General features: G+C 33.6%; 2 protein-coding genes across 2 annotated transcripts in view; one reads left to right on the top strand and one right to left on the bottom strand.

The window, feature by feature from the left end:
- LOC128872848 (calcium homeostasis endoplasmic reticulum protein) overlaps nt 1–27,730 on the bottom strand; it is a 65,740-nt gene that overhangs the window by 33,193 nt on the left and 4,817 nt on the right. The gene's annotated exons all lie outside the window — the stretch shown is intronic.
- LOC128872849 (putative fatty acyl-CoA reductase CG5065) overlaps nt 1–27,730 on the top strand; it is a 35,982-nt gene that overhangs the window by 5,781 nt on the left and 2,471 nt on the right. Inside the window, exons 2-4 of the mRNA XM_054115939.1 lie at nt 15,143–15,382; nt 18,497–18,761; nt 25,273–25,575. Coding sequence (XP_053971914.1) covers nt 15,143–15,382; nt 18,497–18,761; nt 25,273–25,575 — 808 coding nt within the window. The remainder of the gene's footprint in view (nt 1–15,142; nt 15,383–18,496; nt 18,762–25,272; nt 25,576–27,730) is intronic.

Raw genomic sequence — 27,730 nt, forward strand, 5'->3', positions numbered from 1 at the left:
CGGGACAGAGTGAGACGAATTGATTTCACAGCATTGGCGTGGCTAATCATTCTCGGGTTTTCGTTATCTTTGTAAGTGTTTATAAGACTGTAATAGTCGGCACTTTGATTAGGAGGCTACGCCGATACTGTATAGTCGTCATTCTGTTTCATTCTGTCTCGAAATGTTCGCGGTCGTCCTTTGTCACTGGCCGTAGCCAATAAACGACGTAGCACATGGTAGCAGGAGAGGGGGACAGAGTGAGAAAGAAAATGAGTTTGCCTCGCCAACTTGTCGTGAATGCACGATACTCTGAGGTTACTCTGATGTACTTTGTTATTGTGGAAAAATAAAGTTTTTTGCTGCATCCTGTACTTATATTGTTTTGAGGGGTGTCGAGGGGGCGCTCTCTCCGCTAAGCAAGGAGTTTAGGGGGCGGAGATCCCCCGCGCGCGTATAGTTTCGAGGCGTATGCTTTCAACTGAAAAACCTTTCAGAAAATTTAAAAAGCATACCCCTCGAAACTATACTCGTGCTGGGGATCTACGCCCCCCAAACCCCTTGTTTGGCGGAGAGCAGCGCCCCCTTGATCCCCTTCAAAAGAATATATATACATTCCTCAGAGTAACCGTGTATACATACCTGCGAGGTGCGCTGCAGTATGTGTAGTTGGGGGCTTCGCCCCCAAACCCTCGAACGAAGGCGAGCCCCCAGACCCCCGTTTTTTTACTGTATGAATAAAGATCGTTTATGTTACAAACTTTCGGAACGAGTTTACTGACTTTACTGTGTTTTCCAAAACAATAAACAAGAAATAACGGCCTGTTGCGCGAGCCTTAAGCAGCTACGTATAGTCCAATATTACTGAACATTTTTGCAAATATCTCGGAAACTAAAATCGACCAACACGTACATGTATAGGGAAAAATTGTTCAACACTTTCAATTCAATTCCACGGAGGGCGCCTTTCAAAAAGTTTGGAAACCACTGCCTTAGAGTTTTCAGCACCTGTTTCCACTGTTTCTATTCCTTTGTTCGCTTCCATAATGCTCGTTCGACTAGTTCTAGTAATTAGCTGAAAGTAGTTCCTCGTAGTTCCTCGTAGTTCCCAAACCTGAAGAGCTAGTTCATGTTAACAACGATTGACGAAAAGACTTATATTGCGTCAACATCCACACACATGTTTATATTTAGCATCTCGGATGGGGGAAGCCCCGAAGCCGACGTTCGTTAGGGACGTTGATAAAATAAAATATATACCTCGCTGATCCTCGTGGGATTGCATCGCGAATTACCATTGAATTGCTCCGTGCGTTTCGAAAGTATTTTTAGATTCGTACTTTACAGTAGTCGTAAAAACAAGCGTGACATTGCTGACTACAAGTAACTTTCCTGGAATCATGCCAAAGGAATTTCCTAATCACTGAAAGTTCCGGCGTATACGATGTAAATTTGATGGAAATCGACAATGACGGATGTAATACTTATCGGAGGGACTAGAACTAATTACTTTGAAGAGCTTCCTTTCTCTATTTTCATGCTTAATAGAAAGCCAATGTTTCTGTTACGAGAAAATATCGATGCTTCTGTTGCTTCTTGCATGGAATTTAAAAACAGAATGGTAATTATAAAACTTCGATATTATATTATATTATATTATATTATAATATATTATATTATGTTATATTATATTATATTATATTATATAATGATTAGACTGCGAATTTTTGTGCATTTGTGGGAAATTTTAATGTACAAGAAACTGGAAAATGCATACAGTAAGCAATAATATGAACAAGTATCGAAAGTAAAATTTATATTATTACATTTACAGAGTAAAATAAATTCCTATCTAGGTTCAGTTTATGTAGGTACGTTTACAACGATTTTATTTTGTATAAAGATCCACAGTATAATGATAATACTTAGAAACATTATTTTATTTTAAAGTATACTCAGAATTCTTAGTTTCCTAATATTTATAATGATTTCATTTTAGATTTGAAATGATGAGATATTTATGCATTCATGACAAATGAAAATATGGGGAAATGTATGAAAAATAATTAATTAATGCAAAATTATATAAAATATTAATAATATACATGCTATATCGTTCAAAAGATAGGACAAACTTTTTCTTTAGCTTAAATTCGTCTTCTGTATCTATGAAAATAAGAATTTACATAAACATTGCGCAGTCCAATAGTATTTATAGAGGGTAAAAGTAGATAGGGAAATGTATGAAAAATATAATAAAAAAAACGTGATTAACTCCTGCAATGGTCCAAAATGGAGCCCCAAGAAAAAGTCCGTGAGGATTCTACGAGAATAAACTACTTCACTCCCTTTAATTTAAATTTTATTTATTTTCATATAGTCAGTAATAAGTTTGCACACGTGAACTTTTAAATAGAATTAAGAATATATTTACATAACCTATATCAGTCTACAAGAACAAATGAAGTTTTTCTTCCATTTTCCTTGTATTTCGAATACAAATTGGTTTTCTTATAATAAAATCATGAAAGTAATCTAAATTTGCGCGTACAAATTTTTAAATAAAATTGAGAATTCATTATCACGACCCATGAAATAAATAAGATCAAATAGAAGATCAAATAAAATTTTTCTATTATTTTTCTTGTATTTCAAATGCAAATTAGATTAGAAAACCAAAAGATAAAAAATTTCTGTTGGCCTCTCTACAAGAATGCTTTAAATCGAAACGTTATTACTAGACTACGGATATTTATGCATTTATGGAAGTGAAAATTCGAGAAAAAGTATAAAGACATGCATGAACGCAAGCATCTATAAAATATGAACAATAAAACACGTGTCACTCTATTTCGAAGATCAGACAGGCTTTCTTTTAAGGGGGGAGTCTGATCCAGCTAATGTATTTTTCTAATGCATATATGTTTCCAGATATAATTCATTTTTGTTATTGAAACTTTTTTTACATATAAAGGGACATTCAAAAAAAAAAAAATTTGACAGTGGAGATTTAATTTGAATGTCTACAGTGGGTGTAGAATGTATTTGTACACCGATGAATTTCCCAAAAAACTTTTGTGTGAAATTGTAGCTTATTAACTCCTTTTTTTATAATCAATGACATTCTACACATTCTCGGAAATCTCTAGAATATAGTTCAAACAACAATTACTAGTTTATATAATTTGCGAAATTAACAAGAAAATACGAAAAATTGGTAGAAATATAGAAGGAATAAGTATTCGCACGGTTCTTATGACGAAAAATTTACAGTAGAATTTGTAACACAAGCACATCAGTTTATTGCTTCGTGGGAATTACAAAACATTAAATTTCCAGTAAAAAAGACTTAAATAATGCTTTAATAAAGGAATGAAAGAAGATCCCACCCCGAATAACATCGACATTTATGATAATTAATTTAATACTAGAAGAGTTGCAGTAATTATAAAATCAAAAGGAAATCCCACGAAGTATTAATTATTTATAAATTAATGTAAATTTCGTTTCTTTTTAAACGAAGTTTTAAAAATTTAACACTTGTACGAATACTTATTGCTTCTGTATTTCTATCGATTTATTGTTTTTTCTTGTTGATTTCTCACTTATACAAAATAACTAATCTCTTCGTACTGTATCTATTCTAGAGATTTCCAAGAATATGTAGAATATCATTGTTTATAAAAAAACGAGTTAATAAATTACAATTTCACATAGTTTTTTTGAAGATTGATTGGTGTACGAATACTTTCTACACCCACTGTACATATATAGATATAGTAGTCGCAAGGAAAGAATTCGGTAAAAAAGGTGGGATACGTGGAGCTCTGGGAAAACATCTGATAGGTAAAATCAGAAAATTTTTTTCTTTAGTAGGTACGTAAAATGCGTATGAACATCAATTTACAAAAAAAAATTGTTAATTGCAAAAATGGCGGCAAGAGACATGAAAATGAACGATACATGTCGGCCGTTATTTTGGAATAACTTTATGCTGTAATAATAATTCATTAAGAGTCTATGTTCATAAGCATATAAACCTAATTACCTTCAATTTAAGCGTTGAATCAAGTGAAGCGGATAAAAATTCGATGAGCTATGCGTCCCATCGTTTTGACCAAATCCTTTCCTTACGACTACTATATCTATACATACATATACAGGGTGTCTACGTATAAGTTCGGACATACACAGGGTGTAAATTCTACAACAAATTTCCAACAAAAAATTACTCTCAGACATTTTCTTTGTGTCGCCTTATTCTCGAGAATTTCCACTTTTAATATTTTTTCTGTGTATTCGACTTGACAATCTTTAAACGGCCATAACTCCATCAAATTACAGCGTAAACTTAAAACTATGTATACCATTGGAAAGAGCGTTAAATTTCCCATCTGTCTGGTACCGAACCAAAATTTATTACGTAGATTTAACAAGTGAAAAATTATGTCAAACTTTACATTGTGAACATTTTTAAAAATTTGACTTTTCCTGTATTCGTTTTTCAGTTTCAAAGATATAGTTGTTTGGCGGGCACTCTTCGGGAAAAACTTCCTCGAAGTCTCAGCTTTTGAATGGTATTGTCAAAAAAAATTGTACAGTGGTATTTTAGGGAGAAAATGATGTTACAAATATTATAACATGAGCTTTATTTTCAATCTTTTTTATATTCTTGCATATTGTTTGCATTTTGTAATTTCTTGCACATTAAAATTTCCTATAAATGCATAAAGATCCACAGTCTAGTTATAACAATATCCCCAGCGGATTTGAATGGAACACGCGTTATTATTCAGCAATACGTAACGAGTTCCTCTCACATAGTAATCAGCTTGATATGAATATAATCGATTCAGAGATCCACGGAAAGCTAACCTTGACGAAGTCACTTCATCTTCGATTCACCTTTCCCTGAATCGACTGTTTCATCGAAGGCTGCCTGCGGTTTTGCTGTGAATGCTATGAATTTCTAACTATTAAATTCAAACTAATTGTATACGCCTTAGAGCTATCTATTTAACGATAACTTGGCCATTTCAAGTTTTATCATAGGATTTTAATCAATTAAAAATTCGTAATGTGGCAATATCGTTTAAAGAAACGCTTAATCGAAATTTGTATACGCATGCAAGGCATCTAACACGCTTGCCGTGAGTGACTCGTAAATTACACGTTGTATGAAAAATTCTTTTACACGTAGGCAGGAAATTTATACGTAGTGCAGAGGCAAAAGCAGATCGATTAGGGTTTCAACGTTAACATTACACAAGTACATATACACGAGTATAACAAATTTAACGAAACAGTATTTCCACAGGCTTTAGTAAATGCCATTAGCGATTACTCAACATATCCTACTTTTCGAAAGTAACTTTAAGTAGCATTACTGATTCTACTGTTTATACCAAATGAAAGTACTAAAGCTGCGAAATATGGAAGTATCAGGTTGTTTCAAAAGTTTCTTCCGCGATTTGCACTCAATTATTTCGTGTGGCAGTGTTTATGTAAATAGACAACCAAATATATTCAATTAAATATATATTTCTATAATATTATATTTTACGTTTTTAGAATATTTTGTAATAAATAGAAGGAAGTCAAATTTCATATGAAATATATAAATTTAATAAGAAAAATAAATTCCGAGCTTACAGATGAAACAAAAAAGTCAAAATGAAAATAATTTATCGTTTTCGAAGTATTTCATAACAAACAGAAGAAACACTTTAATGTGAAATATATAAATTTAATAAGAAATATACATTCCGAGCTCATAGTTTCAACAGGAAAGACAAAGTGAAAACAATTTATCGTTCTTGGAATACTTTATAGTAAATAAAACGAACTGAAACTTAATATAAAATATACAGGGCGTTCAGGCTATTACTAGCCAGCGTTTTTCTCGTAAACGATACATATGACAAAAGAAATGAAAGAAGAACAATTTATACTGTTTTTTATGTGCAATGTAAGCAGGTATACAGATCTTTCGTATTTGTCCTATTTTCTGAGAAATGAAGGTGGCCTTCAGTTTTTTAAATGAAATGGTATATTTTTTATACAAAAATGTGGTAGAGTATCGAATTCTAAATAAGAAAGTATTGACCTTTATTAGCCCTAAACCTAATAGGTAACGAGTAATTTTACTTTATTGCTTGAAAATTTTCTTTACGTAATATCAAGGTGGAGTCAATTTTGCATAAAAATCCGCAGTCTCGTCATATGTATCGTTTACGAGAAAAACTCTGGCTAGTAATAGCCTGAGCACCCTGTATATAGACAACCTAATAATTTGAGATATATGTGATCGTGATTGTTAATTTCTCATCAGTTATTTAATACCATTACTTAAAATAGCAACATGAATAAACAGAGAGAATTTGTAATATTTCTTATGAAAGTGACTTCAGCCTTACTTCGCAAGTTATGGTAACGAGTAGAGTATGCGGGAGTAACTGGTTACATGTCTTAATAGTGGTGCACATAGATAAATATTTGAAATTGTTTATCAAACGGAATGGAAGTGTTGATAAAATTCTCTTAGGATTCAGTATTTCGTTTTGGTATTACATAAACGTATTAGAAACGGAACGTAGGAATTTTGAAAGTCAATGTTGAGGAGACAAAGGTTCCATTGGCAAATATTGCTCTTTCGTTTTTTCTTTAGTTTGTATTTCAACTATTTGTAGTGTCTGGTGTTCACATGTTAAACATCTCACTAGTACGTAGATGGTACGTACTCTTGAGAATTCTTGAGAAATGTTTTCTGAACTATCGTCGCGATGAAAGTTAATTAGTAATCGATGCTACAATTGGTTTTCTTGTAATAAAATCATGCAAGTAATCTAAGAGATATATTGTGTGCTGGACACAAATGGGATTACTCGCATTAAAAATCAAGAACTATTGAACCAAGTGAGGTAATCTAAAAATTCTTGCGAAAGATTGTAGCTGAGTTTTTTTAGAATAAGGGAAAAATATAGGGGAAAGGATGAAGATATTATTTTCTTAGAAAATAAATAGATTGTTGTAGCGAATTTTCGTGGAACATTATAATTTTCCACGTAAATGTAATACAATTTTGTAAATATATATTATACATCTAACGGTGTTTAATACAATAAAATAATTTACAAGGAATATATGTATAATAATGTATCATACAATATAAATAATATACATGATAATAAATAATATATAAAAAAAGAAAATAATATGATATAAGGATGAAATGCAGGAGAAGTAATATATTATCTTTATTACATTTTTTCATTTTTAATTCATTTTTATATAACTAATTCCCTACTGTTTTGTCAAATAATGCAAGAAAAATTTGAAAATTACTAGAACACTCTTTAATATCGAACGGCCACGAATTATGAAAATTAGGAAGTGCTATATTATAAAAGAGAAATTTGAAATCACAGAGTAACACAATGATATATCTGGCCAAAATTTTCACTAACTCTATTAACTAATAATCACCTAAAAAAAAGTGACATCTATTCAAAATTAAATGTAGCCACGTCTTGACTGGCAATTAGTTACAACTTTCTTGCTACAAACTCTTGCTAACAACTAACTAATTGGTACCTAAAAAAGAATAGGCAGATCTCAAACAACAAAGTACGATGATAGCGCCATCTATTCCAGATTAAAGTAGCTACATCCTGACTAATGACTAGCTCGAATTTTCTAGTCAGAATTTTGTAGCAATGTGTTAGGGTGTTACTAGCAAAAAGAAGTAGCCTACAAATATTAGCTACTCGCTAGCTATTCATCAGTTATGCCAACAAAAATTTCTACTCGGGTACTTTTCGCGGAAATGCCAGCGATTTCACCGATATACCAGGATGAACAATTTCTTCAGCCGTTTTTGTAAATTTTTCACTTATTCTAGAACTGTTTGTCTTTAATTTTCTGCAAGAATGTTTTAATTACCTCGTTCCGTTCAAAAGTTATTCAGTTTTAATGCGAAGAGTGTCATTTGCACACTGGACGCTGGATGATTTCAATGCGGTGATTTCAACGCGTGGGTAACAGCCAGGGCCGTCACATACGGTTGTGCAGGTTGTGCAAGTTGTGCAGGTTGTGCAGGTTGTGCAGGTTGTGCAGGTTGTGCAGGTTGTGCACCGCACACGGGCGCCATAGTGGGTGAAATCCGGATAAAATGGACAAAATTCGGTATCTCAGTCAATTCTGCAGCAAATGTTTAGAATATTGGTACCTTTAGGTTGTTTTGGGCGTAGATTCCAAATTTTGAATCAAAATGATAAAATTTAAAATGGTCGATTCAATACGATGGACCGAGAAATCAAAACTGAATGGATTTTTGAAAATTGATCAACACGAGTTATTAGAGGTGTTAATTCTGAATTTGTATTCAGAATTGTGGAATCCAAAATAACTGATCCAACCTGGTCAAATCTGGAAGAAGTGGACAAAAACAGATAACGAATTGAATACTGAATGAAATTATTTGAATACTTTTAGTCCAATGTGTGCTTTTAGGATCGCTTATTTCGAATATCAAATTGAAATTGTGAAATTAACAATAGTGAATCAAGTATTAATGCTGATTTCTGGATTGTTAATATTGAACATTATCTTTGAATTAAACAGTGACTGAATTTGGTTTAATTGCTATTTTAATTGCTATTATATTTGAAAATGGATGCAATTATAAGGCTTTTCACCGCGACAAGGTACCAGTTTAAGAAAAGTTTTTTTTTGTGTTTTTTTAAATATTCTTTGTTTTTCCAACAATGTATGTATTTCGCTCATCCAGTAGTATATATTCCATTTTAGCATTAAATATATTTATTTCTTAATAACAATTTGTTATTGACTACAAAATGTTATTAACACATGCAATGAACTTAATTCAAGACATTTTTTTTTACGATAGACACACACATAGATAACTTTTTTTGATTTTGGGTATTCCCCTTAACTGTCTACATGAAAATACATATACTATTAAGTTATTAATATCTTTTCAATAGGCAAAAATAGGCAAACGGGGTTCGTTTCTTCATTTTAAAGATACTTTAAGGAAAAAACTTATCCTAGTCTCGTTCAGACATAATCAGGCAAACATATTAAATTATGTATCCGAAATTTACTTTTTTCATTAAAAATCGATCTAATACGCTTGTCAATTAGTAAACTTGAAAATAATTGTTATACATATTTCAAAAAATATTGAAAATTTTGTGAACGATACAGTGTATACATTGCTATATAAGGAAATTTTTTGATAATTTTGCATGCAGCTCTAGCTGTGTACGAGGAGTTTGAACAGACACAAAAATACTACGAAACTGAACGGATGAGCGTTAACGACAATACTTAAATATAAATATCGACTTACATTTAATAACTTTTAACTCATTTTATTTGTGTTTCATAAACTTTAGCATATTGTTAAAGACATCAAATAATTGATTTCGTTCATTTCAACAAAGATTGAAAATCGATTTTTGTCCTGATGTCGCCTACTGTGGGGCGCTTCTCCAAAGGGGCGCCATATCGCCACAAGAATTTTTGTACTTTTTATCCATTACGACTAAGGTGTAATGAATCATTCAATCACCGAGAGCTCAAACTGCTCGGGTAGAGGTAAGAACCGGACGGGGGTGAGCTAGCTTGTCCAGCTGTCCAAAAGGTTGTCTCCAAAATCGTTAATGCTTGAAAATAGTATGTAATATTGACAGTCTCGATCGTCGGTATTTTGGAAGTTAAAATAGAGTTATCTGAAATTGTCAGAAATCATTGAATTTTTACTCTCACGCAGTGGTAAACTTAATTTATTTAACTTTGCCTGTTTCGGTAGCTTCCGGAGAAAGGCGTTTTTCCAAATTAAAAATTATTAAGAACTATTTATGTTTTACAACGATTCAAGGACGCTTAACTGACTTTTCAATTATATCTATTGGGAATGACATTCTAGATACATTAAATATTAGTGATTTAATTGAAAATTTTGTGGCAGCCAAAGCTCGGAGGGTTAATATGTAAATAATTATATAATATATAATGTATAATATATATTTGTTGTAATTTATTAATCATGTATCATGGAAAAGAGCGCTAAATTTTTCTTGCACACAGGCGCCTCTTACCCACGTGGCGGCCCTAGTAACAACTGCGTTGTAATCGGATTCAAACCGCTAAATACGAAGGTGTTCCGATAACATGCTTCTGTAATTGTTATTCGTTACAGCGAAGAGTTAAAGAATAACAGAAAATGAAAATACAAGGTTAAAATAAAGAATATGTTATATGTTTAAGCATGAAAAACAGGAAAAATAAATTGCTATAACAAACTGTTTAATACGAAATATATAAATTTGATAAGACAAAATAAATTCCAAGCTCACAGGTCAACAGAAAAGAGAAAGGAAAATGATTTATCGTTTACAGAGTAGTTCGTAGTAAATAGAAGGAACTCAAATTTAATACATATGTACACCTTCGCTCGTGCAGACGCAAGGTCTTCCGTGAATAATATTGCGTCTTAAACCAAAGGTAGGAGTATCAGCCCGAGAATGACACGGGAAAAAATCTGTTTGACCTTGTGATCCGCTTAGATTCGACTTTTAGTGGTAAGGGGAAACGAGTCGTATACGTAGAATCATGACATCCGAATACGTTTTTAAGAATGAGTGAATACTGAATAGGTTAAAAGACCGTCAACGCGGTTAGATCGAATTGATCGTTTCCATCACAGGATATAAATAAACTAGAGATGCCTACTTCACGTGTATCGAAATATCCGGTTACACGGATAATTAATGGATCCGTGTTTTAATCCGTGTTTTATTTTTAATACCCGGGTACCCGGATATCGGAATATACGGATATCCAGGTACGTATACGTGCATGGAAATACACGGGTACGCATACATCGAATTATACAGGTACAATATCCAGTTATTTTTGTATACAAACTTTTATATAAAAAAGTTATTATTCTAAAATAATGATCCTTATTAATTTTGAAAAGATTGATATGCAGTAAAATAAATAAATAAACAAGATATAAACATAAGAAGAATAAATTTGTTAGTGTAATTTGTAAATCTTTATTTACTAGTTAAAATAAATATTCAAGTCACGGGTAACAATAGATAATTCGATGTATGCGTCCCCGTGTATTTCGATGGACGTGTACGTACCTGGATATCCCTCTATTTCGATAGCCGGCTACCCGTGTATTTCGATATCCGGGTGTTAGAGATCACGGTTTTGAACGGGTATTAAAATACACGGGTACACGGAACACATGTACCGCGTATTAAGGAATTAAGATCACGGGTATTTTTAATACACGGGTACCCGGTTATTGAAAAACGCGGATATTCAGGCACGTACATGTGCATCGAATTATCTATTGTTACCCATGACTTGAGTATTTATTTTAACTAGTAAATACAGTTTTACAAATTACACTAAAATAAACCAATGTGTTTATTCAACGTGTTGCTTAATTTGTTAAAATAACAACTTCAAGATTGGTATCCGTAAATTAGTTTAAACAGTTTCGATGTCTCGAGAACTACTTCTTTTGCAATATAGAAATTTTAAGTTGACTCGAGAGCATTAAGATCTGACTTGATATAATTCGTTTCACACGTTTCACAATGAGTGAAGCTAAAATGGCGCACTGCTCCATAAAAGGGCACAAACAACATCATTCCATGTTTATACAGTCAGTCGAAAGAGTCTTCGTATATTATACTTTTTGTATCTTGATTCTGGATAATATAAATCAGAGGTTCCCAACGGTGTCGGTACCGCCCACCGGTGGGCGTTGAAGAGATTTAAGGGGGCGCTTTTGGGCGAAGACAAATTTGGGCAATACTCGCAAAAACGCGCCAAAAGTTTGATTAATGTGTACTAAAAATCTTCGAACGCATGTTTTAACAAATATCTTCAATGTTCAACAAATGTTGTGAATGTCAGTCTAATCAACAATTTAGCAACAAAGAAAAGAAACAGATTGTCAATAGTGATTTAAGATTCCTGATGACAAATCTGACACCAAATATCAAAAAATTATTGTCGTTACACTAAGCTCAGCCTTCTCACTAATAATATTATATTAATTTTGTTAATAATATATATATTTGTTTATCAAATTTGAAACAATACATCAACATGTTAATATCTTTCAATAAAGTAATTTGAATAAAAACCGGAAATACCTACAGAATGAGACCTCAAACGTTTCGATCGGATAATGAGAAACGGAGAAAAATCGGGAAAATTCAGAAATAATACATACCTTTTATGTAACTGCACAATCGGTTTGCTGTTCGTATTTTTGTCACACAAAAATGCTCTACTGATTGGCCTATTGGCTGCGTGCGGGACGTCGCCGTAAGGCGGCGTAAGGAGAGAGCGAGGAGGCGTGGTTTACCGAAAAACAGATTAACAGATTGGTTTACCGAAAAAGACAGATTTGATGTTTTCAAATAACAATGACATTCTACATATTCTTGGAAATCTGTACAATAGATGCAGTATAAAAAACAATAGTTGTTTATACAAGTTGCGAAATTAACAAGAAAAAACAGTAAATCGATAGAAATATAGAAGCAATAAGTATTCGAACCAATGTTAAATTTTCAAAACTTCATTAGAAAAAGACATGAAATTTACATTAATTTACATTAATTTATACATAATTAATACTTCGTGGGATTTCATTTTGACTTTATAATTGCTGCAACTCTTCTAGGCATTAAATAAATTAACTAAATTTGATGTTATTCGGGATGGGATCTTCTTCCACTCTTGTATTAAAACAATTTTTAAGACTTCTTTACTGTAATTTTAATGTTTCTAATTCGTAGGAAGCTATAAACTGATGTGTTTATGTTACAAATTCTACTGTAAATGGTTCGTTATGAAAACCGTACGAATATTTATTGCTTCTATATTTTTGCAAATTTTTCGTATTTTCTTGTTAATTTCGCAAATTATATAAACTAATAACTGTTGTTTGGACTATATCTATTCTAGAGATTTCCGAAAATATGTAGAATATCATTGATTAAAAAAGAAGAAATTAATAAACTACAATTTCAGAAAAGTTTTTTAGGAAATTGATCGACGTACGAATACATTCTACGCCCACTGTACTTACAATGAAAAATTTATTTGGAAAATGTGTCATTTATGTAATTTAGACAAACTTATCATTTAATTTAGGTAATCTATTATTTAACGTAGAGGGTACGAATATTTATGGTATTGACTGTATAATCAGAACATTTTCAACTCAATTACAGATTCTTTTCTGTTAACATTTTTTAATTTGACAAAAATACATTTTGAAGATGAAGAATAGGAACAATAACTGTAATAATTTGTTTAACAATTATTTAAAACTATTTTTACCGATTTTTACCAATTTTTACTATTTTTATCGATGAATGATTTTCCCACTTTACAAAGATAATGTTTAGTAGTATTTAAAATGTAATTTGGGCTATTCCTGAGGATGAATTGATTGTTGTATGATTTTCTATCTTCTAAATTCTAAGGTACAAGTTTATTTTGCAACGTATGCAGAAGCAACATTGTGTAAGTGGTTCTATTATTTCAATTGACGGATGTTAGCCACAGTTTTGTGGTTAACCGCATGCTCATCAGGTCGTCATTTATTGAAATTAGAAGCATTCACACGCAGAATTGTTTGCGAGTTCATTTGTTTTGAAAAATAATCATACCGATTACTATAATTGTTGTTCAAATTTATTTCCCTTTAGCAATTTATAGAATTTCTTGTGAATTTCTCTATTTAATTATAGAATTCCTTTTGTCAACTACATCGACGTTTGATACTGATTAAGGACTCTTATAAAAGGCTATTGAAAATTGATACAAAAACATACAATTTCATCGAAGATTTAAAATGTATGGAACGAGATGATCCACTGACTATTAATTACACAAGTATCGCTATTAAAATATATTTTTTAAAGTATGTTTAGTTTAATTAAATAATTCTTGTTCTCTTATTTATTAATTAATTTTATCCTCAAATAATGTGGATTGCTTTACATTTGCTTCCATTTATCCTTCCACTTGTAAAACCGATTATACATCATTTGCTTTGGTTCTCACGACGCTTCCGAAGGTTCAACTTGCTTGAACTCTCTACGTCAATTATAACGTTTCCTGCATCTAAGCTTTTTCTTATTCAACATTCCTAGTCAGTTGATTATTTTATCACGCTTACTTTCGATTCATCGCATTCCACAGCTAACAATAATTTACTTCAAGGTCTCACAATTTGTCTCTCATATCCTGTCCTCTTCAACCTACCATCCATTATTTTCTTTCATACTTCTACATGTGGCTCTAACTATCAATTTCTGTCTATTATCCAGTCCTTATTTATTAAAATACTCTGAAATTCGATTATATCTCTTGTACCTAAACCATCCATTACATTTTGATTTTTTCTATTCTAATAAATTCTTAAATATATAAATTAAATTAGAGTCTTCAAATAATTTAATTTCTGATTCAAAAATTCTATTTTTATTAGAATATTAAACATTCTTATTATGGATAATATATTTTCCATCCTATTATATTATTTATGTGCTATGAATATTATGTTTTCACCTAACACAAATGTCATTCATTCACCACGGTCCTCGTCGAAATACTGCAATACGATCTAAATAAATTCTAACGAGTCGCACGTAGGCATTTTTTGATCGACTGTACGGACGCTGACACTAGATTTATTTTTATCAAGGTTTGACCATGCACGGTCGCTCAACCAATTCGATAAGTTACAATTCGTAATGCGTCCACGAACGAAAGTGAAAGGGACGATAATGCCGAAGGCATGCGGCCGGTAATTTCGCCGCTTCGTTACAAAGTTTCGAAGAAAACCACGCGGAATAAGTGCTTTATCCTCTTAGAGGAAATCTGTACCTTCCGTTTTAGTTAAGTTCACGAACCTTCCATTCGTGTTCCGTTTCGCTTAATCATACTCTACCGTATCGAGCATTATACGCATTACTAGTCATAGTCGCTTATTACCGGCATATCGTAGCGTTTGAAAGACAAAGTTCGCGATGCGTCGCGTTCTCCATTTGATCCGAGATCGAGTGACGGATCGATCGCTTGTTTTCAGCAAGAACCATTCAAAACGCTCAAAGAGAAGCATCCCGAGAGGTTGAAGAAATTGATACTGGTCTCTGGCGATACCACAGCGAAGGATCTCGGTTTATCGGCAGCCGATAAGGAACGATTGTTGCAAGATGTCTCCGTGGTAATTCACATGGCGGCAAATGTGAAATTCCACCTGACGCTGAAGGAGGCCATTTTGATAAACACCCTGGGCACCATGAACGTTGTCAATCTCGTTAAACAGGTGAACATCCCTACTTTTACATTTACGTATGCTCATGTCGAGATTATCATGTTTATATTTGCGTTGGGGGATACTCTTATCTTTTTTAAATCAGTTTTCCGGAAATTTTCATAATTTTCAACTTTCCACGATTCCGGACGACTTTCCAATTTTAATGCTCTCAGGGTCTTAAGGGGTTAGTCGCAGTCAGGAAAATGGAAACGGACAGTTTCTTGTGTGTGTGTGTGTGTGTGTGTGTGTGTGTGCGCGCGCGCGCGCGCGCGCGCGCGCGTGCTTTTAAGGTATTAAATAATAGTTTTTCCGAATGAAATGTAAATATATTACAAAGTATGTCTCAAAGAACTATAAAAGAATTTTTGTTTTAAAAAAAGGTTAATCCATTTCGTCATAACAGGCGATGGCGTGGGTGGCCGCTTAGTTTGCGGTGACCAAGATTTCTTCAAACTGGTGCACCTGAAAACAAAACTAAAGGTAGATTTAGAAAATATATTAGACTAACGGGTCCCTGATCGAAGGATTTCTTATTCTCTTGTATACTTTTTTCTTTTATCCTGTATTGAATCGCTTAATTTTAGTGAAAAAATTGAAAATCAACTTCAAAATATACGCTATCTTGTTTGAAATTAATTTTTTCCAAAATCCTTCGTTCAGGGACCCGCTAGACTAATCTATTTTCGAAATCTACCTTTGTTTTTGTTTTCAGGTAAACCAGTGTAGAGAAATCTTGCTCACCGCAAACCTAGCATTTTAAATCATCTTCTACGTCATCACAACAAAAAATGTTTTTTAATTCTTTAAAACATGTTTTATAATATACTTAATTATTACTTATGCAAATTATTATTTAATAACTACAAAAAAAATCACAAAGAAATGTTGTTTTTTCTCTTCCTGACTGCGACTAACCCCTTAAATGCTTCGAAATAATTAAAAACAAATTCCCGAGAAATTTCGAATTCTTCTATTTAAAATATATAGAAAAGAAAACTTGTTGCATTCTGATTTGTATATTTTGGGAATGAAATAATCGGAATATTATGATGGTAGATGGTATAGTCTGTAGTAAAAATCTCGTAAGTCTAAGAGGTATAAAGTTATAAGTAGACTGCGGAAGTTTATGCGAATGCATATTTTTATAGGAAATAGTTAAAAGAATGGGACCTAAACAAAAATTTGTTTTGAAATTATGCTTATGTGGAATATCTATCTCCACAAATTAGTTTCGTCTATCACCAAACTTTCATATCATAATTGTGTAGTGTTTACACAAATACAGGTCATGCGAATTATAATATACCAGAATAATTGTGAGAAGTATTTTATATGTGTGTACGTAGCGAATATTCTGTAACATACTCATATATTACTTATTATTAGACTGCGGATCTTTATGCAAAATAAGATCTTCGCGAACGTGCCTAGAAAAATTGAACCTAATTAGGAATTTATTTTATTCTGCAAATATTATAACACGAACTTTACTTTCAATCTTTTTTATATTCCTGCATATTGTTTGGATTTTGTAATTTCTTGTACAGTCAAATTTTCTATAAATGCATAAAGATCTGCAGTCTACTTATTATACTACATTTTATTCAAATTTTTCGTACCATATTTTGGATATTTTTCATGCATATTTTGCATATGCATGTTACATATTTAACGTGCACAAATTTCCGCAGTCTAGTTATAAGCTTGTGAAGTTGAAATCATAAAAATTTAAAGAATACATTAAAAATTCAGGAAAACAGACAGATTCTTAAGAAGAAGAATATTGTAAGAATTTAAAAAACATACTAAAAATACAGATAAATTTATAAAATAAAAAACTATAAGCAGTGTTGAGCTGTAAATTTTTCATTTGTTATACTTTGCTAATTTGTAAAGGGTATACCCGGATAAAGGGGTCAAAAGTGCGTTTGAACCAAATTGATCAATGAACATATCAATTGATAGAGTATTAAAAAAATATCATTTGTGCCAAGTATCAACCCCGTACCCTTACTGGAAGGGTAGTTACAGGGCAAAATGCAATTTACAGTTTAAACTGTATATCTGTTGTTGTACTATATCAAAAATGTTGAAAACAATTAGGGATATTCTACTTTATGGGGTACGTGTTTGTGAATTTTTTCAGAATTTTTCACTGCAAAATGAATTTTTAAAAAATTTGAAAAATTTAAAAATAATTTTTTTTGATAGGAATTATAAAATGACCACGTTTATATTTTTACACTGTTAGTGTTTTGTTATGGTTGCTAATCTGTAATTGTTTCAGATTTTTGGAAGTGGTGGAACGATGTTGGAAAAATCGAAAACTGACATTTGTTTATATTATTACCTTAATTTTTCACGTGACCATGTTCATATCGTGATAGTTTTAATAAGTTATTACCGTTATTAATACATAATTTTTTCAGATTTTTTGTAGAGGTGTATCACATACAAAAAAATTATAAATCAATATTTCCTAACTTTTCGTTCTCAGAGGGGTAATATATTCGGGTAATTGATATTTGTACTGCATCGAATGGTCATTATATACATGTTCAATATTGTTTTACATGTATCAAATAATATAAAATCTAGAACATTGGAAATGTCCAAAAAGACATCAATGAATACTTAACTTTTTTATATGAGTCATTCCCAACATCGTTCCCCCACTTCCAAAAATCTGAAAATATTACTGATTGATAATCGTAACAAAATACTAACAATGTAAAAATATAAACGTGATCATTTCATAATATCTATAAAAAAAAATTATTTTTAAACTTCTCGAATTTTTTAAAAATCCATTTTGCAGTGAAAAATTCTGAAAAAAATTCAGAAACACTTACGGCGTTGAGTAGAATATCTCTAATTTTTTCAAAATTTTTGATACAGTACAACAAAAGATATACAGCTGGAACTGTAAATTGCATTTTGCTCTGTAACTACCTTTCCAGTAAGGGTACGGGGTTGATACTTGGCAGAAATGGTTTGTTTTTAACACTCTATTAATTGATATGTTCATTGATCAATTTGGCTCAAGGATACTTTTGACCCCTTTATCCGGCTATACCCTTTTTTATCGATTACTATCTTTGCTACGTCGTAAATTGTTTGTAGATGTCACGTTTGGATTCCTTCGTCCACGTTTCGACATGCTATTCTCAATGCACCGAGCCAGTCCTCGAAGAAAGATATTACCCATGTCCGGTGCAACCCGAGGTCCTGATAGATACCGTGAGGAACCTTCCGGACGATCTTCTGCTCGCGATGACGCCCAAGATGCTGCGCGGTCAACCTAATACCTATGCTTTCAGCAAAGCTCTCAGCGAGGACTTGGTGCAACGATGCGGTCTACCCGCGGCCATTACCAGGCCTTCGATAGGTGAACATACCTTCTCTTTCTCAAATGAACCTTCTCAAGTTACGAAACTGCGAGCATGACGAGGACATTCTGGTTGACGTCTATCAATTCTGTCTAAAGATTTACGACTTCTGCTTTGATAGCGCCTGGCGATCGTAGACGTTCTTTGTGGTACCATCGAGATTCCAAAGTTGTTTTAGGCTTGTCCTCGATTAACAGTTACACGTTAAAGGTTTTCTGTGTGTGTTACGTTACGTGGGAAGTTTGAAAGCGGAGAAATTAATACGTGGACGTTTTGAGGAATTTGTGGATGATTGTTGATAATTCGAATACTTTGGAATTTAAATATTGTTTAACGAGTTTAGTAAGTAGTTTAACCCTTTGCATTCCGAGCCATTCTAGACGTTGGCTGTCAGCTACTCAGCGCTACTTTGAGGCAGAAACGAGGATTCACAGACCCTTGTATTATTTAATATGGATTTGGAACTAACTAACATATTATAATGATATTGGACTTATCTGAATTGGTTGAAATCGAGAAATGTATATTTGCAAAAAACTCAATATTTTATTTTTTATAATTTTGTACAGTGTGATAAACTTTAAAACACTCCCCAAAATGCATTCCAGGCTGATTAGTGCACGTTTGACAATAATAAGTTGTTTGACGCCTGCCACCAGGTGTTTTTCTGTCAAAAGAAAAAATGCAATCCCGTTTTCTTTGTCTCACATCGGGAATATGTAGTTTATTCTCTAATCTATTGTCCGTAGAAGATGTGAATGAACGTGTTCTCGATTCACGAAAATCACCCCTCAACTGGTCAATGAGTGGCTTGACAAACTTGTGATGTGTCATTGGCGTTTCATTATTTGTCTGTTTTGAGATACGATAAATAATGTATGTATGGTAATGTAAAAAACTTTTACCAAACATTTTGTTTACCAAGAGAAAAAACACTTTACCGATTTTCTCACTCGTTAGATTTACTACACTGTAGATTCTACAGGGTGGTCCACGCAATTGTTTCAAGTCATAATTCCGTTATTATTGCATTTACGAAAAAATGCCAAAGGAGAAATATAAATGGTTCGAAGCCTGTAAGGCTTAAAATTTTTTTTAGATGCAACAGTGCATGTGCAATTAACACAAGATGCTCAAATATGGAGCATCTTCTTCAATAAAGACATTTTTTGAATATACAGTGGGTGTAGAATGTATTCGTACACCGATCAATTTCCCAAAAAACTTTTGTGTGAAATTATAGTTTCTTAACTTTCTTTTTTATAATCAATGATATTTCACATATTCTCAGAAGTCTCTAAGATATATGTATATGTATAGTTCAAACAACATTTCCTAGTTAATATAATTTGTGAAATTAACAAAAAAATGCGAAAAGTGGGTAAAAGCATAAAAGCAATAAGTATTTGTACGAATCTTATGACGAACCATTTACAGTAGAGTTTGTGACGTAAACACATTAGTTTATTGCTCCGTACGAATGAGGAAACATCAAATTTCCAGTAAAGTACTTTTAAAAATGGTTCTAACAGAGGAATGGAAAAAGATCTCACTTCGAATAACTAATAATTTAGTTAATTTAATGTTTAGAAAAGTTACAATAATTATAAAATCATAAGGAAATCCCACAAAGGAAGTATTATATACTTATAAATTAATGTAAATTTCATTCTTTTTTTAATCAAGTGTTAAAAATTAAACAGTTGTGCAAATAGTTATTGCTACAACATTTTTATCGATTAATTGTTTTTTTCTTGTTAATTTCACTACTTACATGAATAGCTGTCTTTTTTGTAAAATATCTATTCTAGAGATTTCCGAGAATATGTAGAATGTCAATTTTTACAAAAAATAAATTAATAAATTACAATTTTACATAGTTTTTTTTTTTAAATTGATCGGTGTACGAATACTTTCTACACCCACTGTATCTCGAGAACTAATAATTTTTTTGCCATGGTACCCTAATCATTTCTTACGTAGAATGACCAGAAGAATCGATCTGTGTAAAAAAAATATTCATTTCTATTTAAAGAAATGATGCAATTGTTAATTGCACGTCTACTGCTGCATCTAACAAAAATTTAAAGGCCTACTGATATAGTGCTCCTCAAACCGTTTATCTTTCTTCTTTGGCATTTTTTCGTAAATGCAATAATAACGGAGTTATGACTTGAAACAATTGCGTGAACCACCCTGTATACCGTTCGACGCTTTAAAGGTGCGCAAGAGCCAGAGCCAAACTTCGAGTTGACTCTAGCGACAGTTGCGGAAAAAGTAGGAAACTCTGGGACAAAGGACACAGAGGGCAATACAACAATTGCAGGAGAGACGAGGACAGAGCGATTAGAGTAGCATGATTTTTTTTCCAGCATATTGACGCAAAGAAGCAATATTTTCTAATAATTCTGGTTTTAATATATTCGTTACACTTTGGCGGATGCGACTCCAAGTCCTGATTTTGCGCTTTCGGCCTTAAAACTTTATAAACAGTACAATGAAGATAGCAAACGTACTTTTATTGTTTATAAAGTTTTAAGGCCGAAATTGCAAAATCAGGCCTTGGAGTCGCACCCGCCAAAGTATGACGAATATATTAAAACCAGGATTATTAAAAAATATTGCTTCTTTGCGTCAATATCCTGGAAAAAAATCATGCTACTCTAATCGCTTTGTCCTCGTCTCTCCTGCAATTGTTGTATTGCCCTCTGTGTCCTTTGTCCCAGAGTTTCCTACTTTTTCCGCAACTGTCGCTGAAATCAACTCGAAGTTTGGCTTTGGCTCCTGCGCACCCTTAAACCAGACTGAGTTCAGTTTTGAAAATCTTTTCCTACAGATTTAGACTTGCTTATTTATGATTATACAGTCTGTCTCATAAGAGCGTGGCGGTTATATTTCTGTGAATGTTTATATATTTGTACAAAATTTTATATGGGTCGAATGTACACCTAAAACAAACTTTCTACGATCACTGTAAACTAAAACACTAATACGCATTTACCTAGTAAGGTGTCCAATCTCCTCCATTAGCAATTATAGCTTGGCACCGTTTCGGCATGCTTTCTATTAATTTTTTGTGGTAAGATGCTGGAAACGGCCTCCATATCTTTCCAATATGATGGTGTACAATTGCTCTTATTTTGGTGATACCCATTCTTCTTAGTTTGTACTTTATTATGGATCATACATTATACCATCGTTATCACCATAGTATGGTAATATCTTGTCTTCTTGCAATATCCACTGGTCTTTGGATTGATTGAACCAACGTTTCATGGATGTGAGAAGTTTCCTTTGATGTAATTTCAGCATTGTTTGTGCATTCAGATTGTGAGCGAAGATACATGAAGTTTCGAAGCCTCTTGCGATAAATCAACTCCAAACATGCACTTTTATGGAGTATTTTGCACTTCTTTGTATCATTCTTTTTCCACGGACAGACCAAGCATGTCTAATAGGACACCAAGCCCAAAACAAAGATCCGTCACTGATCACTGTATTGCTCCAATCACAATCACTACTTTCGTGAGCCAACGCCAGATAATTTTTGACAAATTAGTAGAACGCATGCAGAGAAGGTGCTAAACTATAATTGCTAATGGAGGATATTGGACACCTTACTAGGTAAATATGTATTAGTGGTTTGGGTGTAGATTCGACTCATATCAAACTTTGTACAAATATATAAATATTTACAAAAACATAGCCGACACGCTCTTGTCAGACAGACTGTAAATCTCACTATATATTGCGTGCTATGTTCGCATACCGTCGGTATGATACCGACCTTTCTTCTACAAACTTGCCTTATGGCTCTTTTCAAGTGGTGCCTTTGAATTGCTCGGACCGTCGAAAGCACGCTTCTCACGTTCACATCTGACACAAAACCCGCCGACATTTCTTGTATACAGAGTGTCCCAAAAATATTGTAACACATTGAAAGGGGTTGTTCGGGAGGTGATTTGAAACAACTTTTTCCTTTACAAAAATGTCGGATGGGGCTTCGTTAAGGAGATATTAAGAGAAAACCCCGACCAATCAGAGCGCGCGTATATCGTTGAAGCGGTCACGGTAGCGAAGGCTACGCGCTGAGCGGCCGCGTTAAGGTCCTTCGATGTACGTCGAGTCACTTGTCCCGTACGGGCGCGGCCGCTCAGCGCGTAGCCTTTGCTACCGCGGCCGCTCCAACGGCATACGCGCGCTCTGATTGGTCGGGGTTTTCTCTTAATATCTCCTTAACGAAGCCCCATCCGACATTTTCGCTGAGGAAAAAGTTGTTTCAAACCACCTCTTTCAAGGTGTTACAACATTTTTGGGACACCCTGTATATCTTAGTAATTTTACTATAATATATGTTGATTTGATTTCTTGTGCCATTTCAAGAGAAAACTTCAGGGACACATGCGTGTTTCAAAAAGTTGCGCTGATATAACTCAATTACCCGTAATCACAAATCAACTTGAATGTCCCATGAGAGGGGACATCCGAGTGATATGTTAGACTTACGATGTCCCATGAGAGGGGACAGCGGAGTACAAAGGGTTAATAATATAGGGGTTCTTCAAGAAATTTTCAGATCATTGTTGATAATTCGAATTCTTTGCAATTAAAACATAGTTTACTTAATCGAGGGATAAAACCCTAAACCTAAAAAAGTCTCGGACAATTATTAATTATTTGAATACTTTGAAACTAGAATATAGTTTGTTAAGGAAAGAAAATTAAACACGTGCTTAACGTGTTTATCGGAAATAATCTTGGCACTGTAAAAATAAAGACACCACTTTCTGATACTGGTTGAACGTAAAAGTTATATTGATATTAAATGTATGATGATTGACATCACGAGTTACAAGGAATCGGATTTTCTTTACACAAATTTGTCATTGCACGTTTCACGCTATTTCACATTCTCAACCGATTCTCACTTGCAAATGAAGCTCGCGCGACTTCCGGCACACACCGTATTCCCCATTGCTATCTAGGGACTTCCGCCGGGTAGTGTGGGACTCCCCGCAGGCGAAACATCGGGCAACACAGCGACCATGGCCTCTCTCCAGGACGGGGAAGCGAACCTCCTCGCCCCTACGAACTCCACCACGGCCGCCACGCCTAGGCTCCCCTTGATCTTTGGGGAGCTCATCTCGGTGTGAGGGGGTCATACCCCGGCGCCGACCGCTTTGGAATCGGTCACGAAGACGGCGGCGAATCCCTACCCCCAGCCGTCTCGGCCCCCGCGGCCCCGCACGTCAACACGTCGGGGTCACCGTGACTGTGACCCCATGACAGGCGTGCGCGCGCGGGGCCCCTACATTGAGCTCTATCCTGACTGGAGTGTGAACTGCGAGAGAGAAGCCGGTCCGAGAGAGATGCAAGATGAGTGGTTCCGGTGTACCGGTACTATCCTATAGCAAATTTATGTGTGGAGGGAGAACAGACTCCTCTTTGTTTGAATTTCGCAGCACTAGGAGTTATTTACAAATTAATTATGTACAGATTTGAACTTTATTTCCTTTTTATTTATATATAAAACGATAGAAACATTAATAATAATTACATAATAATGAAATAGTATACACAATTTACATACCGTAATTTAGATCATACAAATATATACAATTTGGTATTGAGCTAAATTTGATTATTTGTCACGATTCAATTTATATTGTATTTATCCAATTTTATGGGGAAAAGAATCTGAAAGTAACTCACTCGACAATGCTCAGCGATGCTCGGGTAAGTTATGTTACGGCGTACGTTTGTTCCCCCTCTACAAATAAATTTGCTATAAGGATAATACCGGAACCACCCATTTTGCATTTCTCTCGGACCTTCGTCGCCTCTACTTCTTCCTACAGTTGTTCACACTCCAGTTAGGATAGAGCTCAATGGTGTCCCCAGAACAAAAAAAGGCGGGCTATTTGAATTAACGTTTTACCAACCTCGACATAGTTTAATAATAAGTGACACGTTAAGAAATTCTCAGATGAATAATTGATGATTCGAATACTAACAACTAAAATATGACTTGTAGCAAGAATTTACTTACTAAAATTCTCTTCAAGTTTCGAACCCACATTCTTACCTTCTTTAGCGAATAATTCAACAAACCTTGATTATTAACACAACCTACGTATATTTTATTTATAGTTCATTCCACCTCGATCGGTTAAGTGAGTGATCTTAAAGGCAACCCTTTTCAATTGAATGCAAAAATATTTCACTTATTACTAAATCGAATAATATTGTACATGAAACAAATATATATAATAAAATGTATAAAGTTTATAGAGAGACTACATAACTGTTTGAAAACGGCCATTTAACCAGCTGTGGTAGGTTTAGTAAAATTAAAAATAAAATTTAAGTAAACTCAAGGAGGTTGAACTTTAGGTGAACTCAATAAATCAAACATGACGTTTGAAATATTGACTGTGTGCTTTAATTCTTCTGATGAAATGAATTTCAACAAATTCGTTTAACTAACTGATGAACGTTTTCAAATCGCAGTGGGTGCGTCATGGAAGGAGCCAGCGCCCGGTTGGATAGAGAACATGAACGGGCCTACGGGGCTCATGATAGGAGCTGGAAAGGGCGTGATCAGGTCTCTGCTCTGCAATTACGATTATGACTTGCACCTAATTCCATGTGATCTGGCGATCAACTCGATAATCGCTGTTGCGAGGAAGGTGGGCATGGAGAGGCCTGAGAAACCATTGTACGTGAACATGACGGTTGACACTGAAAATTCTATCTCGTGGGGTCTCGCTGTGGATACTGGGAAGAAACACGCCGTCACGTATCCGTTTACAGGTTTAAGATAATTTAGTATTTTATTTAATGTTAAAAGATATTAATCATTGATATTGATGATACGTGGATTTACTATTGAAGCACCTGGCCATATAATTGGAACCACATATGTAGTTCGGTCAATTTGACTCGTGTACCTTCAGCTTTTTTTTTTATAATAAAATTAATAAAGTATTGACGGCGTTTTTGCTGCACTATTTAGTGAGGATTATTGGAATAGGAAACTACAGTTAGTGTAATAAGTATTCGTACAGGAACCATTTATTTTAAATCGGTTGCTGTACGAATACTTATTACACTGACTGTAGGTGTATATGTACCTTAAGCTTCTTTCTAAATTTAGTAAATTATGGACAACGTTTCACTGCAGTATTAGTATCCCAGATAGGACCGGACGCACAGTGGTCCGGATGGCCGAAAACCTGGCCAAAATGCAATTTTTGAAGTTTCGAACACACTTTTTTCAATATTGTGCGTGTGTTGTATACGTATGAGTGCATTAAATGCCGTTTGAAATTTAAAAAAATAGTAATCGGTTACTGATATACAGAGGTTCAAAGTTGACGAAATTTCATGCTCCTTGATATCGTGAATAGTGGCGCATGTTTATTGTGTCACAGAAAGTTTATTCTCAATAGAATTATATGTAAATCATTTTACCATAAAAGTGTATATATGTTATAAACATAAACTTTCCACAAGGACAAAGTAAAATATCTTTGGATTCACTATTGTAATTCCCTTCTCAATATGGTATAAATTTTAGTTATCTTTCGTTGAATCGGAAGGAAAATAAAGATGATAGTAACCGAGTGACACGCTCTGCCAAGTTTCTTGATATAAAGTAACATGTCAGGTATGATATCCAATTGAGAAAACTTGCGCAAATTTGCGCCATTTTAGGTTATTTAAATTTAAAGTCCATGCTTACAAGGAAAGGAAGACTGTTTACGCGGCATTAAAACAAACCTTATTATCCTTAATTTTAATTTAACATTAATTTATTATTTTTATTTCTGCCAATGTATTCTAACTATGTTGCCCTATGAACCTAGAAATCCTGTTTCATAAAAAATTCATAATAAATAATTCATTTTGAATTTTGCAATTCTGATACTAGATTCATAATTTGCGGCCCAAATAACCTTAAAATACCAAGTTTCACGAAGATCCGAAAACTCCTAATTTTGGCCAGATTTTGGCCATCCGAATCACTGTGAGACGTCCCGTGGACATCCATTTCATGTCCAGTTTACGTCCGGACGTCCGGACGTCCAACGTCTTTTGTCGGACGTCCTTAGGACGTCCATGCAACGTAAATTATGTACGTCCCAGGGATGTCCGCTCTGAACTTTCTAGATTTAGAAAAAAATACTTCTTTTTAAACATAAAATAAATCTTTATTCAATATATAGAACAGTATATTTTTTCCGAATATAAAATACACTATTTACAATATTATTATCCCAGATAGCACCGGACGTTCTACGGTCGTTCTGTGGGCGTTCACGGGACGTTCAGTGGACGTTTGGACGTCCATTGGACGTACCGAATGTCCAGTACCGACGTCCTATGGATGTACATAAGACGTCCCTATGATATCTGGGTATGTTAATTTATTTCTTGACAAACTCTCTATTTTAATATACAATAGTGATATAATATGATATACAAAAATAATTTTTCGAAAATTTTTCGAATTTTTCGACTTCGAAAAACATTAAAATTGCATTAACAAGTATGAAATTGAGAGTTGGTAATTTTAGTTTGAAAATGTTCAATGTTGCTCATGTTTTTAGTAAAGTTTATTAATTATTCATAATTTTACGTTCAATTTATGTCTTCATAATTTTGCCAAGCATTATGAAATTCTGTGAATTTATGTTCAATTGTGAAACAAATTGCAGACATTTTTAATAGCATTCAAGTCAAGCAACTAAGCGCATAAATATAAACACTCGCTTGATCTCTCAATTGCTCTCTTATCCACGTGAATGTTACAACTTCTATAACAGTAATAAATTAATTATTACATATGCATATGCTCTTAGTCCTGATTTGAACTAGCCAAAAGGACAACAGTTTCGTATTTCTTACGTGTATTTTTACATGTGGTTCCAATTCAATAGCCATGGATTGTGAATATAATAATTCC

The sequence above is a fragment of the Hylaeus volcanicus genome, chromosome 2 (genome assembly GCF_026283585.1).
Source record: "Hylaeus volcanicus isolate JK05 chromosome 2, UHH_iyHylVolc1.0_haploid, whole genome shotgun sequence".
Lineage (NCBI taxonomy): Eukaryota > Metazoa > Arthropoda > Insecta > Hymenoptera > Colletidae > Hylaeus > Hylaeus volcanicus.